The sequence below is a fragment of the Gordionus sp. m RMFG-2023 genome, chromosome 4, assembly GCF_954871325.1.
Source record: "Gordionus sp. m RMFG-2023 chromosome 4, tfGorSpeb1-WG-v2, whole genome shotgun sequence".
Lineage (NCBI taxonomy): Eukaryota > Metazoa > Nematomorpha > Gordioida > Chordodea > Parachordodidae > Gordionus > Gordionus sp. m RMFG-2023.
This window is the reverse complement of record NC_088778.1, coordinates 7808930-7824880: the sequence shown is the minus strand read 5'-3', so window position 1 is coordinate 7824880 and position 15951 is coordinate 7808930. Positions and strand designations below refer to the sequence as shown.

At 28.0% G+C, this 15951-nt stretch overlaps 1 protein-coding gene across 5 annotated transcripts; it reads right to left on the bottom strand.

Moving 5' to 3' along the window:
• Positions 1 to 563: 563 nt before the first annotated feature.
• Positions 564 to 15334, bottom strand: LOC135929134 (HBS1-like protein). Of its 5 annotated transcripts, none has more exons than XR_010572486.1 (18): positions 15239 to 15334; positions 15136 to 15195; positions 15004 to 15096; positions 14778 to 14912; positions 13397 to 14422; positions 10824 to 10878; positions 9247 to 9551; positions 8998 to 9157; positions 8651 to 8763; positions 7010 to 7126; positions 5430 to 5681; positions 4079 to 4192; positions 3640 to 3729; positions 3285 to 3565; positions 1772 to 1885; positions 1119 to 1289; positions 774 to 875; positions 564 to 612 (listed from the first exon to the last, which is right to left on the bottom strand). XR_010572486.1 is itself a non-coding variant. In XM_065465653.1 (18 exons), exons 1-18 carry the CDS (start codon positions 15279 to 15281, stop codon positions 864 to 866), a joined length of 3099 nt encoding a protein of 1032 aa, XP_065321725.1. In that variant the 5' UTR covers positions 15282 to 15334; the 3' UTR covers positions 597 to 863. The 5 variants fall into 5 exon arrangements, 4 of the variants coding, with proteins under 4 accessions (XP_065321725.1, XP_065321722.1, XP_065321723.1 ...); XM_065465653.1 differs by having other exon boundaries at positions 597 to 875; positions 13397 to 14120; positions 14163 to 14422; XM_065465650.1 differs by having other exon boundaries at positions 597 to 875.
• Positions 15335 to 15951: the final 617 nt, after the last annotated feature.

Sequence of the window (15951 nt, the reverse complement as noted above, 5' to 3'; positions counted from 1 at the left end):
AATAACTTAATTGCAATTTTTTATGATATCTTAATTTCAATATCGAGTTGACAAAAAATACCTAAAATAAGATAATAGTAAAATAACCTTTATATATCGAGTTAGTTATCCATCTATTTTTTAAAAAACTGTTTAAATGCTGTTTTTAAAACTTACCGCTATTTTTCAAAAAAAAGTATAACTAGCAAAATTTTTTGCTTGATTTAGCCGATTATAAATTAAGATTTTTGCCAAAATAGTATGCAAGCCTCGAGATTTCGTTAATAGATGTCTAAATGAGCAAAATCTCCTGTCTTGCGTAATATTTTTTGGTTAAAATATTGGGTTAGGTATTTTTAAAAATCAAGCCACATTTAACACTAATTTTTAAGGTACCAGAAATGCAAAATTAAAAAAAATATAATTTCGCGGAATAAAATAGAAATTAGCATTCTAAAATGCAAAAAACTGATTTCTCCACTAATTTTTGAATTTAACCGATTATTTCGCATACACATTATATTATTTATCAAAATAAATTAAATATATAAATTTAATATCCCATTGGTCGTTAACTATAATATAGTGTTGTGATGATTTTCTGAAACACATTGATAATTACTTTAATCCTCCCTATAGATAAAATTGTTTAATTTGCAAAGAATTTATGAAAATAACATATTTATACATTTAACAAATTTTTGCAAAATAATTTAATTTTATTTGCAAATAAAATTAAAAAAAAATAATTATGCAATATTTTATTCGAATTGGATTATTAAATAATGGATTACATTATGAAACAATTTGAGGCAATAAAATAATCGATCGAATTTCTTGATCAGAATATTTCCGGAGATTTTTTTGAGGAACTATTTTTGTTTTCAACTGAGAATCTAAAAATATTTAAAAAAAATGCATTGCAATGAAAAGTTAATATAATGAAGAATGCCAGATTTTAGATCCATAAGATTAAATGTATTCGATAGAAGATTTTGGCAAGCTCGCGCTGCAAATACAAAGACTAAAGCAGTTGCAAAGAGTTAAAAAAAAGAGCTTTAAAACCGAAGATGGTTATGAATAAAACGTGTATATTTTAAAAGTAACTAATCATTTAAGTATATAAAAATCTGCTGAACTTTTATGGCTATTCCGGCGCAAACCGACCGACCAAATTGTCTAAGAGTGAACCTTCCAAGTTCTTTACAACCGAAGGATGAAAATGGCTCTATACATATTGCCCGACTAAATGTTATCTCGCATTCTGCCGATTCACCTTTACTCACCAACTTGGGCTTTTTAACTTTAGGCTTTTTATTGAAAATATTATTTAAAAATATATATAGCTTATATATTTGATTTGATAATATCTTTATTGTTTTGATTTGAGGAACAAGATGCAAATAGGCCTTCTTTTAATAACAAATATTTGAATCTGAATAATGATTTGCTTAAATAAGAGGTGCCTTTTAAAATAAAAATTGAATATATCAAATAATTTCAAATTATTGAATTGGGTGGAAACAGAGTTTGAAAAAAATCTTCAAAAATTTTTTTTATGTATGAAAATCAAAAGATTCATTTTTTAAGTAAAATATTAAAAAATCTTTAAAAATTTGGAAATTCTTTCCAAACTCTAGATGGAAACACTGGCCCTGCAGTGTTCTTAGTCTTTAATAAAGTATGGGCTTTATTTTTATATTCATTTTCCTACCATTCCTTAAGCTTATTTCTAGTTATTCTTTTCCTCAATTGGACATGATTTATTTATAACCGATAAATGCTATCAAACTTTTTTCCCATCCTGGATAGCATTAGTAACGTATTCACCGGTCGATTTATCGATCAAAGCCACCAGCTTAGTTATAACGCAAGGTTCCGCGAAAGATAGGTAATGAAATACCGCCTTAATTTTTTTTAAAAAAAAATCAATTATGAGTTCTTTTTGTAAAAAATGTTTTTTTTTCCATCATATAAAGTAAATGAAAATATTTAGAGGCGCTCAAAATTATTTTCTAATTGTTAAAATTAAAGTGCTTCGCGTTAAATATGAAAGAGAAGCAACAAATAGTACTACATCATTACAGACAGGAAAGGGTTCTAGAAAATATAAGGACTTATAAAATTAAAATAATAATACAATATAAATTTTAAAAAAAATATTATATTTGATCTTTAAAAATTTAATATAAGTGAATTACCATGATATCTTTCAAATAACCATCATTAAGAGAATAAATAAAAACAAATTTTGAACCCTAAAATTTAAAAAATGGTCTGGGTTCAATAAAATCCCGGGTTTGCCTTTGCACTACTAAAGAGGCCACTAGCTGTAATAGTGATAATTTACTATTAAGAATATTATTAAATTCTTTTCGATTCTTATATAATGATTTATTTTATTTAATTCTTTATGTTCTCTTGAAACTTTATTTTTTATATAAATTCGTTTATGCAAGATGGCGTATTTGACTAAATAATCATATTTAATAATAAATTTAACGTAATTTTTGGTTTTATTATATATATATTTACAATAAAAACATTGTCTCGTTATCAACTAGTGGCATGGGCTATAAGCAAATTGTCAAACTGATAGATATAACGGTTCAGTTCCATTTCGATTCTTTAACCGATTTAGTTCTCATTGGATTAAGAATAAATTTATATCGGTTCCGCTATGTATTTTTTTTTAAAAAATATATAAATAAAAATATTATTAAAACTTTAAAAAATTAAACAAAATTTAAAGAAAATACGTTAAATTTCTTTATTTTATTTTATATTATATAATAAAAATATGAATAAGACATTTAAATCAAGTAAAACATAATCACATATATTTGTATATATTTATTTTTCAAAAATAATTATTTCAAACATTTTAAAATACATTTATAATTTCAAAAACCGGTATGAACCGGAAAACCATTTATACCGGTTCGGTTCTCTTTTTTCAAAAATTTACATACCTTGGTCAAAAGTTAAGTTACCGGACTTGGTATCTATATGGGATGCATCTTTAGTTTTGAATTAAATATGTAATAATAATTTAAATGATATTAACATTTCTTTCACCTTCGATAAATAATAAAATATTATTTTTAAGACATAGCGGAATGCATAAAGATACTCTGAATTCAAGAGGAATGTAGAACTTTTAGATTATGGTGTATCATCAAAAGGCATAGAATTAAAGTTTATAAGCTTTAGATTACAAATAACCCATTGAAGATATAATTTTTTTTTAGAAAAGAATAATTCAGATACATAAAATAGAAAACGCTTTAGAAATATTAATAAACTTCGAATCCCAACGTGATAGGAGAATAAATGGATGGGCAGTTATTCGTAAAATTGTTATAAAACCCGTCCGATTTATCTTGGTCATGCGATGATGAAACGTCAAAAACCAAGATCTTCGCCAGGATTACATTTGCCAAAGGTATAGGTTGATTGATGGGTGTGAGGATTTGACAGGCATTAGAAACTAGTTTCAGCGGCAGTTCGGGACCCCCCATTACTGTTAGCGTTACATGATCTCCTGCTAAGATCAAATGAACATCTGTTTCGCCTAATTTTATGTCTGTTTTATATGCGAATAGTTAAATATAAGCAAGTTGTAGAAGGAAACTAATTTTAATTTAAAAAGTTTTGAACTTTTAATGGTCACAATTTCGTTCGCGGGTAAAATCACATACTTGGCGTTATTTTTGGAAGAACCCTTGATTCCGCCGATATTCATGAAGCCTAAAATATTAATAATTTTATTTTTTCAAAAAAAAATGAATTTAACAATTTTTTTACCCTTATTTAAATGTTAACATTATTTCCTACTTCCATGTTTTATAACTCGAAACATTTTGTCATGAAATTTTAAGGATAGTAAATTAAATATGATTGAAAGCAATTCGATATGAATAGTTAATGTCAAAGATCGGAACATGACCGAATATATAAAAAAAACAGACTGATGAGATCAGAAAGGCGGGTCTTATTCTTCGTGACTTTCACTAAATGAATCCTATATCCCCTATTTACAATATTTTATTCCATAAATCAGTGGTATTTATATTTAATAAGAATGAAAATAATAAACCAGTTTCCAAATGTCCGAAAAGACAAAAGCCAGAACCGATGGGGGATTTATAAGAATCGCTGATGACGAATCTCAACGGGTAATCCAAACGCCTTTCAGGAATATTCAAGGATTCTTAGAATATAATTTAAACATAAAAAATTAGATTAGTTGTTATATTGACTTTATCACGTGTGCAGAACCATTTATTAAAAAAAATATTAACAAGATTAGGGTGTGTATCAATTGAGCGAAAAAATTAGGGCATTCACCCTATTCGAGATAAAAAAAGTCACAATGTAATTCTTTAATCATTTTTTATCGGATCGGATCGGGCTGATATTTCACCCATTTTAAAATATCGGTTATCGGCCAATATTATAAATTTTCCGATCCGATCCGATCCGATATAAAATGGCGTTTTTAACAAAAATAAAATGTTATAAAATTTTTTTTAAAAGTTATATCTAAAATCATTTATTTTTATAAATAAAATCGAAATCAATTTTTACGTAATATTTTTTAATAATAATTAATTAATTAATAAACATTCTGTCATATTGTTATTTTTTTGGGACAATCTGTTTATAAAGGTGAGCGATAATCTCTTCAGAATCAGTTTTAGTGAAGCTGGTGATATTGATAGTTACCATCGCCGCAGGCTGACCTCTGATATATTGAAAAATTTTAGTATTTCTAAAAAGAAATCTTTGATATTAATGTTAAATATTATTTTAAATATTTATTTCGAATTTTATATATATTTGTTTATTTTACTTATTATGTATATAGATTAATGTATTACTTATATAAAAGTGATTTAACAATAAAAATATTTTATTGAATTGAATTGAATATAAACTATAACTGATCATTATAATATATTTAAATGACATAAGTTATGGTATAGTTAAATTATAGATGTTATACTAATAAAAGTATATTAAAAATTAAAACCATTGGTATCTTTATGGAATACAAAATTAGATATGATATCGGATCGGAATCGGCCGATATCAATTTAATATTGGGAATATTGGATCGGCAACCAAAAAGTGGTATCGGTACACCCCTAATTAGAAGTATTTTTATTTTTCTTGCCTAATTTTTTTCCCAGCTTTCTATTTTATTTTTAAACTAAATAAAATAATTGTTTATTATAAATTTTATAATATTGAAACAAAATGGAAAGCTGTATTTTTGAGAATAAAAATAAACTTTTTCTTTAGTTAATAATTTTATAGAATGCGGTGGTAGCCAAACAACTTAGCTTTATCAGATGCGTATATGAACATTAAAAATGTCAAAATTTCTATTCAGTATCTCTATCATTAAAATAGTGATATATTAAAAGAAATATTTAAAAGAATACCCAATCGATCCACAAGGGTTCCGGTCTGGCGACACAGAGCCAAAAACTTTATATCGTCGTCGGTATCCTTGGGCGTTTCAATGAGGTTTGTTCCGACCAGCCCCGATACGGGAACAAAAGAAATGGCGCTATCCTTAAATCCGCACTGCCGCAAAAATGGGGTCATCTGCAGCAAAATTTGGGAGAATCTTTCGACATTATGACGTGCCAGAGTGTCCATCTTGTTTACGGCCACTATCAATTGAGATACCCCTTAAAAAAAACAGGTATTCCATTTTTTTGAAGATAATGTTCTCATAAAATTTCAAAAAGTGAAGATAGATGGAAAGTTATTCATTTTAAAAAAAAATCAAGCCTACCTTTTTTTCCAGTTTGTTAGGGAAACTTTATAAAAAAAAAGGGAAAACGTGAAATTTAAAATAAAAAGAGCTTTGTGGCTGTGTGGAATTTAAAAGAAAAAACTTTGTGGTATATAAAAGTACTTTGTGGCTGTGTGGAATAAAAAAAAACTTTGTGGTATTTAAAAGAACTTTGTGATTGATAAAAAAAACTTTGTGGCTGTGTGGCTTATTTAAAAAAAAACTTTGTGGTATATAAAAGTACTTTGGGGAATTTTTAAAAAAACTGTGTGGTATATAAAAGAACTTTGTGTGGCATATAAAACCTTAGGCTTAAAAACATTTGTAGCGAGTAAACGCTAAAACTTTATTTAGTCAATATATATATGTGTTATATAGGAATATTTACGGTCCTAATTATTTCATGCAAACCGATCTGGTTATGATTTCAATGTGATGACAACTAACGTAAGCATCGAATTTCAGTAATAGTTATTTTTAAATATTCGTGCATATCCCGAAACCTGAACAAATGGCCATATTTTGAAACACCGGAAAAACCGGAATGGAAAATATTTAAGGAACGAAATGAGCCGGTTCAAAATTTTAAATCGATGTCAAACTATTAAAAAAAGTATTTTAAATGTATTTTTACTGCTATCGACGTTATTCAGTTAGGTCTAAGTTATTTTTTTTTAAAGTAACGGTGTCAAGGTAAAAGCATTACTAAAAAAGGTTATTATTGAAAAAGATAGCAAATTTTATAAAATTATTTTATAAATTTTCTTTGTTCTAATCTCAGGGAAATTCTCATTATATTTTTATTTTAATAAAGGAAGATTTTTTAAGCTACTGGTTTTAATTTTTTAAAAGCCCGATCCCGGTTTCGGATCAAATACATGGCTCTATCACACTTATAAAAAATAATTAAAACCGAAATTAACCGGTAGAAATGAAAACCGAAATAATGATGAAGCCGGAATGTAATCAAATCGTAAATATTACAAATGTTATCATCCGAAATGTAGCCAAAACTTGAAAATAATAATCAAATTATATTAAAAACTTTTGGTTTTCAATATCAAAATGAACTTATTTTTATTGAGTAATGAAATCAAAATAATATAATTATATCTACAAAGAGGCATATATATTTTATAAATAGTAAGTTTAGTTTTGTAAAAAATTAGTTAACAATTCAATTGTCATTTTTTTACGTTTTAAAGACAAAACAAGTTATACCTAAAGATCTAGCTAAGATGGCATGTTCCCGAGTTTGACCCCCGCTTAAAAATCCAGTTTCGAATTCGCCTTTAGTAGCGTCTATCACTAAAATGGCAGCATCGGCTTGTGAGGCGCCTAATTAAAAAAAAAATTTTAAATGATCATTTAGTTTATGTTTTTAGGTGAAAAATAAATTATTCTTAATATCTTCTCATAAAAATATAAATGATAATTTTTTAAAAAAGGAATAAATTTTCTCTTTAAATATTTCTCCTTTGTAAGGTGATCTTTTTTTTTAAAATAATAATTATATTATTTTTGGTCGAAATGTCAATTTAATTCTTGCGAAATTTGTAAGATGTTCAAAATTTTCAATAAGATTTTAAAAAAGGTTTTACCCACCGGTAAAATGCACGATTTGGATAATTTTGAACGACATACAATCTTAAATTAGTTCAAAGCATTAGCATTAAACCTATTCTAAAACGACTATTCGTATGTACGAATAGTAAAATAACCAATTCGTTCAAAATAATTGAATAAGAATAATTTATTATTGGATAAGTATTCATTATTAAATAGGCGCCTAATCAGTATAAAATTCAACTCACAATACCGGTAACCGGTGTCAGTAAATAGTCCTTAATAAAAAAATATTTTAGTCGAAATATCGTCTCCTGAGTTTTATAATGTTCTATATCAACTTTTTTTTGAAAAATGCATCTTTTTCTCGATAAATCAAATCCCTTCACCCTAGTCCTTACCCATGTATCTGTAGCTGATGAGATTTCCAGAGTACAAACATATAAAACAGGAAACTGGAAGAATGATATTCTTATGTTCCTGTACCAGTCAACAAATTGTGCATCGTTCCACGATTCTAAATGTTCGGGAACGCGTTTAGAAAAAAAATCCTTGGTTTTAAAAATTAAATAATTTATATGTTGGACTTTGTCTTATAGTGCAACCTAAATGATTTTCGAAAAAAAAGCAAACCAGTTTGCGTTTTTATCAAAGTTTCTAAATTGTCACCTTTTATTTTTTTTGCGTAAATGCGGCTACGAAATAAATTGACCAATTATTTTGCTTTGCCACTTGGTATTTATAAGATTTTTTTTCACTTTTGGAAAGAAAAATAGTGCATTTTAAAATGTTTGCCAGGTTGTAGAATAATATGGAAACAATTATCATCATCATTAGACCCAAAAAATATTTTATTTTTAAATGGAAAAATCATAAAAAAATAAAAATAATATATTTTGATAATCAAGCAAAAATTAACCATTTTTAAATATTTAAATATCTGTAATTTCATACTATTTTAAATAACAAATTTTTTTTTTTCAAATCAGAGAAAAATTTTTAAAAAACGTAAAACATCAAATGATTTATTAGGGAAAAAGCTTAAATTTAGGAATTTACTAAATTACCTTTAAAGAAAACTTGAAACTTTCTACTAATAATATTTACTTTAACCAATTTGACATAATATTTGATAAGGATCCAACTGGACATATTCTATAGGTGACAAAAATTAAATTTGAAAATCTTATAAAATTCCCTTTAAATAAAAAGTAAAAAAAAGAAGTTACCAACATTTAAAACGTAAATTCTACACACCCTTCCATAAAATTAAACCCACTTTCGACATTTTCAAACCTGTTATCATGTTAGGGATAAAATCCTTATGGCCAGGAGAGTCTATAAGATTCACGGTAACATTTTTCAATTTCAAGCATCTGTGACTGACATCCATGGTGATGCCCCTAGATCTAAATATAACACAATAATATATAAGGGCTTGAACCAAAAACAATTATATTTTTGAATTAAATTAAAAATTTTCCGAGCCTTGGTAGTAATATTAATGAGAGCGAGAAAAACATTTTAAAAAATTTTCTAATCTTTTCTAATAATTCTTTCTCATTCAATTTTTATCCTTTATTTAAAATAAAAAAACCCTTTCAATCCTATTACATTTTTTTAGATTGTAAAAATTAAAATACCTTTCTTCCCCTGTTTCGTCTAGTACCCACGCGTAAGCGAAAGATCCTTTACCGACTTTCTTGGATTCCACTTCGTTTTTATGCATAGTTCTCTGGCTAATATTACCCTTCAAGCAGAGCAAATGGCCTATTAGGGTACTTTTTCCGGCGTCCACGTGACCTTATTAGTGTGTTTTAATAAATAAATTGAAGTATATTAAAATAAGCAGTAATTGTTTTAAAAAAAATTGTCGAAAGTTTTAAAAAAACCTAATGTAACAACGTTGATAACGCTATTGCCTTCCATTTTTCGACATTTTTTCGCTTCCTCCAACATCTCCAACTCCTTGGCATCCAGCCTATATTCCACTGGGCTCGAGTTTAAAACCTTTTCTGGTTCGGGGACTAGATCTTTAGCAATCTTGCTTCCATCTTTGACTTCCTTGGAGTCCTCCTTTCGCGGATTTTTTCCTATTTTTTTAGATGGCGTTGTGGGAATAGGAGACACTATGTTTAAATTCGACATACCCGCATCTAATGACGAAGTCAAGAGTTGGCTTCTATCGAGATTTTCGCTGTTAGTGAAAAAAGGTGTTTTTATTGGAAATTTATCTACTATTTAAGGAAATTAACCCTGTCAGGAACCTTGATTTAATTAGACATAATATAAAAATACAATCGTATTTTTTACAACTAATATATGTCTTTATTTTATAAAATTTTAATTTTTCGCATTTTTCTTTTTGGATTTTAGGTCAAATGATTAACACTTTTAATTCTCAAAGTCTTGCTTGATGATATATAACTTCCATTACATATAGATTGCAAAAAGAAAATTGAAGATAAAGAATTCGATCATATTTATGATATTAGAAATCCAAGATCCCTCATCCAATAATAAGTATATATTTTTGCATATGTATTACATTACGCTCAGTGATGCCAAATTGTATCATCATTTTATTCTTCTCCTAAACTGTAAAATAGAATTTGGTTTATTTTAGTTAGGTTTTAAAGAGTTAATGATGAGTTCTATTATCAGTTGTTATGCTGTTAGTAAGCTATAATATAGGCAAATACCTCTAACTTGCATTCAGGCAAGAAAAATTAAGATTTTTTTTATATAGCGACTATATAGAATATGAAATTAATATCAAAGTATATTCAAATTAGAGTTATGGTCTTATGTTTATGGTAAATTATCAATATACATTTATTTTGAAATAGGAAATCATGGGGTTGACCAGCCCTGGATATTCATTTTATCGGCAGTAAGCTCTAAATATAAACTCTAACTTTTTTATAGAAGTTTTAAAAAACAATAATAAATTGGTTTGTCCTAACTCCAGATTTATTAACCCCAAGCAAGACCCAAAATTTTAGGCCTGCGTCCGACTGCAGAGCTCTACGATGCGTATCATGAAAAAATGAACCCGGTCCGAAAAGACCAAAAAATGACATTTAAAAACCTGGGCTGGGCTTAAAAAAGGTTTAAAGATCTGGGCAATGCCGATCAAAATTTTTTTTATATCAAATGACTCCAGTTGAAAAATCATATGATAAAACGTAATATTCGTTTCCAGCTCATATTCACAAATTACCCTTTGCAAAACACAACTAAATTATTCAAACTCGGGCGAGGACGCAAAATAATCAAAAATAAAAATCCGGGCCGGGCTTGAACCGGAATTTTTTTAAAATTCGGCGAAAATTAAATTTTGTCCTCTGCAGGTTCTGGGTATAAAGTACAACACAAAAGTCATCAATAAATTTAAAAAAAACGAGGAAGTGTTAAAAGCAAAAAATTGTTTATTTTTTTTAAAAATGAAATTTGAAAAATGTAAAACTTTTTAGGAGCCTTTTTGGGATTGTTCTTGCGACCTTTCTTGTTCAAACTCGGATCTGGGTAGGGGATAAAAAAATATAAGTTTAGGAATGGTTTTTATGTTAGAAGCCATACGCTCCATGAAGCCAAATCGACGTGCCATATCTCATATATCGCACGTTTCTATTTTTAAGGCCAAAAAATTGAAAAGAATAATCGAATCCAATAATTCGGTATTCGTTTTGGAATTCGCAATAAGAATAAATAATAATTCGATTTTTTTTAAATAAAAAATAATTATACTCTTCAGATATTTCAATTTAGTGCATAATTTTTATTGAGCATTTTAGCAAATCATAACTGTTTCTTCTTTTAGGCAATATGTTATGTTATGTTCAAGCGTTGCGCCATTTAACCAGTTGATTCTTCATAGCGTTATCAATTTTTGAAATATACGCCGCAGCATATGTTTTACAAATTTTATCATAGCGTTATCATCAAAACGCTCCGTATTAGTAAATAACTAGTAGATAGCTCGTCAAGAATGACGGGAGAATTGTATCCTTAATCTGATGATGGATGTTACCTCTTATTTGATACCCATATCCAGATACTTTTTTATCCCTCCGCCCCCCCCCCTCCTCCAGACCTAGGTCCAATTCATTATGACCTAAAGTGAATTAGTGTTGTTAAACGGCTCGTTTTGCCTGTTTTTTAAAACGGCTAACTCAATATTTTAGCCAGAAAAAAGCCTCGAGATTTTGATAATATAAGTCTGGACCTTTGTACCATCTATGAGCAAAATCTTCAGGCTTGCGTAATATTTTTCTGGATAAAACATAGATAGCCGTTTTTAAAAATCGGCTCAAAACTAGCGGTTTACAAACACTAGAGTGAATACTACTATTATTTGAGTCAAAATATTTCTTAATTTGCTTTAATTTGATATCTCTCTATTAATATCTTGTGTTGATCAAAATATTTCTGACCCCCCAAGACTCAGATCGGCCCACTTAGGGTGATAATTATAATCAAAAGATATTTTAAATACCTTTTATTTGATATCCATCAGAGACCTGCAGTGGTACCATTTGCACGGCATGACTCGGATTTTTTTTTCAAAAATTTTTGTCGACCCGGCCAGGATTTTTTTTTAAAATATATAATATTATTTATTTTTATATCAGACACTTTAAAATATATGGCCCGACCTGGGGATTTTTCTAATAATTTTTCAGGCCCGGCCCGGTTATTTAAAAAATTTAGGCCCGGCCCAGCCCAGTTATATTTAAGAAAAATTAAAATACGGCCCGGCCGGTGTACTCGGGCAGTGCCAGCAAATCTCTGATGTCCATATCAAATTTTTATCCCCCTCTTCCATAGAACAAGTTCAATCCACTAAGACCAAAAGTGAATGTCAAAAGATATATTAGATTTCATTTGATTCCCATATCGCTATTTTGTGTTGATTATAGATAAATAACAATTAAATTAGAAAACCCCTGAAGGCATAACGCTAAGCTGCTGCGACAAATTTTCAATTATCATATTTAGTCGTAAGTTCGATTTAAATCCGGATATTGTTATACTTTGTCACAAAATATGACAAAATGTGACAAGCCTTTTTAAGAGAAACTTATTTATTGGCTAGATTTTGTAAATAACGCATTAAATAAGCACAGCTTGAACATAACGCGTTTACTATAAATGAGGCCTTGGAGACATGCCATTTTGGGTATTCAATGTGTGTAAAAATAATAATAGGCACTCAAAAGACGTAAACAAAAGTTATAAATTTGTTTTTTTAGGAAATTTTAAAACAAGAAGTCACTTTTATTATATTAAAAAAAATTAATATTGCAAGTGCCAAAAAATAAAATAAAATATTTGATTAGGGGTAGCTTTAATTTAAAAAAAATTTGATTATCGATATTGGTAAATAATTCAAATATTTACTAAAATATATGATATTCAATTATAATTTTATTCTCAAATTATAATTCGTATTCACTTCGAATCCAAAAATTTGTTATTCGTATTCATAAATTTCGAATCATCAAAAAAATTATCAAATAAATAGTGGGGTTCGATATGTCAATTTTTAAAATCTGTTTTATGAGATCAATCTTTTTCTTTATTAATATAATTTTATTTTTTAATTCTATTTCATAATAATCTATGAATTATCGATTTTAAAAAAATTTATCTTGATAAATGATTTTTAAAATCACTTAAGAGTGTTAAATCATGTTGGATCGGATCCCACTATGAATCCAGCCTCAAACACTAAAAACGGTCCGGAATGGATGGCGTAAGACTAAAGCAATGGCGTATTTTTTTAAAATACTCACAAAGCTCTGGCCTGTTTAAATGTATTATTATTTAAGGAATAGAATTCACTCGTAATTCGGGGTCAAAATGGGAGTGAGGGGAAAATAAGGGTTTCCTCGCAGCTTTTCTGAAAATGAACGAAAATTTGCTGTAAATGCTTAATTAAAAAAATGTTCTTTGTTAAATTATAAAACCTTGAAAAAAAAAATTAAACCCTATTATCGCGTCACGAATTTTTTTTAAAACCATATTTTTAAAACTCACCAAGATATGAATATTTGTCGAGATTGGGACGGAGCAAATCTAGGAGCCAAGGAATCAATATGTGATTAAAATCGTTATCCTTGATAGGTAATTCATAAGGAATGTTTCCAATAAATGTATTTGATAAATCAACTTTATTCAAAGCTCCGAAAATTTCTGGAACGTTATTCGAAGGTGAAAGAGTCATGTTAGACTTACTGAGACTTAACCCACTATTCAAATTGTTGGAAGGACTTGACAGGATTCGGCTAAATGTGGATGCCTCCCCCTTTGTTGTGGCATAATTACCGAGATCGGTGAGAGGTTCGTTCGAATCAAGATTCGGTCCAGTGCCATTATCCGAATAATTAAAATCGTGTACGTTATTCAAGTATGAAAGATTTCTTTGATCGCTGATCCGGGTTTTTAGCGGAGTTATTTGGAGTTCTTCTAATGTATCGACATTCTTTTGTGCATTTTCATCAAATTTCGTGGATATTGGTGTATCCGCTTCTCCGAATACCGGAATTCGAGATTCAAAATGAGAGGTGTTTGTCGAAGTTGGACATATTTTGGGCGAGGTTTCGACTTTCGCGGAGGTGTCTTTTTTAAACAAAATGTCACGTTTAGAGGAAAAGGAAGGTAACAAGGGTTTAAAATTTGCTCGAGGTGTATGCAAAATAATGGGTTGTTTCATGGCATTTGATGGCGAGGAATTAAAGTTTTTAGAAGTAAAAGAAGGAAGCTTATCAATAAATTTAATAGTCTTCAATTTATTTTGACTCACATTATCAAGCATGTCCTTAGGTGGGAGAGAGGGTGGATTATTCGATTTTAAATAATTAGCCAATGTGTCCTTAGTTAAATTTGTTGATATTAAAGATTGAGGTGCCATTTTATTTGGTGGAGACCTTGATTGGCTTAAAAGTGGTATTTTGGATTTATTATCAATAATGCTTGAAAATTTTTGAATCAAAACTGGTTTATTTTTCAGGATTTTATTGTTATTACCATCAGTTGCGATAATAGGGTTACCTTTTTTTAAGGCTAACATATAAAAAATGAAAAAATATTTAAATGTGAAAGTGAGTTAGAACAAATGTACATAAAATAATATAATGATTTTCATTGATAAAAAAAGAATCAATTAAATTGGAAATCCTCAATTTTTATTTAATTATGAATTATAAAAACTTAGTATATAGTAAAAGGAATGCTAGTACATATTTCACTAGGATTAAATGTTGTTTCAAGAGATTTACCTATCAAAAATATTCATATCATTATATCAAATTAAGGACTTAATAATAATTAAACACATTTAAAAATTGATTATAATGGCCCATAATAAAAATTAACTTTATATATATATCTAGAATATAATTTAAAAAAATTGAATTACTTTGATTCTGCAATAAATGATCAAGTGTCATCTCTATATCATATTTACACTTGATGATTTCATTTTTAATTATGTTATCTGATACAGCATCCCCAATTAAATCTTTAATGCTGTCTAAACATGAATTGAGACAGGCTAAATTACAAATGTATAAAATATAATAACATATTTAACCACTAATATTTTATATTTCTCATTAAATAATTTCAATTAAAATTTGATTTACTATCATTCTCAGGTGTTTTGTCAGCAATAACAGGATGCTTTTCAAAGGAAGACAGTGGTATTTTAATTGATTGGGGATTTAGGAAATCATTACCTTTAAAATTTAAGTAATTTATTTGATTTAGGTTTTTACTTGCATCTGGCGAAACCGAATATTCATAATCATCGTAATCATCATCGTAGTCATCCTCTTCTAGGGAAAAATTTTAATTGTATAAGTTAGAAGATATGTTTACCAGCTTCGAACTTTTTTCCTCTGAAATTTTTGTGTCGTGACATTATGCATGAATGAAAACAGATGATAAACTAAAGTAAAAATGACTTGGTTTAACCCAATTTTGTTCAATGAATGATATGTCATTTTTTGATAAGAGATATATAATGTTTTTAAATAGAAAATTTTTCTTTTTAAAAATCTTCAATATATTTTAAGATTCTGTTAACAATTTTTAGGTACAATACACTAACCATACGTTTCTCTAATCAAAACATTTTCTTTAATTGAATACCTATTTTTCCTATATTTTTACTTCACATAAATTTTTAAACAAGACTAGTCTCCTTGTGTCTACAGGTAACTATGCTTGCTTTAAAATTGTGGACGGTTCCTTTCATAATTATTTTCTTATAGTTTGATAGTTTTCAAGAAATATATACTCCAATATTCACAACACAACATATAGGGCTAAACACTTAATATTACATAATCATATGGGAATAATTGTTAATTAGGCGTAAATAATCACATTATTAAAATAAAACATGGTGTCATGACTCATGAAATTCAGGGACCCGGAGTGAACCGTAACAAACCGTGAAACCATTATAAACCGTTATAAAGATCTAACCATAACCGTAACCGAACCGATATAAATTTGAAGGAAATAGAACCTTTATAAAAGAAAGTTAAATCGGTTCAATTTTTATATTTTAGAAATAAAAATAATTG

What these genes read in the sequence shown, in the direction of transcription:
- LOC135929134 (XM_065465650.1), bottom strand. Translation starts at nt 15,281, where the DNA reads ATGTCACGACACAAAAATTTCAGAGGAAAAAAGTTCGAAGCTG. An exon ending in CGAAATTGTGACCATTAAAA is followed by an intron (nt 3,566 to 3,639) that starts GTTCAAAACTTT and finishes CATATAAAACAG; the next exon opens with ACATAAAATTAGGCGAAACA. An exon ending in CTATCCAGGATGGGAAAAAA is followed by an intron (nt 1,290 to 1,771) that starts GTTTGATAGCAT and finishes TTCAATAAAAAG; the next exon opens with CCTAAAGTTAAAAAGCCCAA.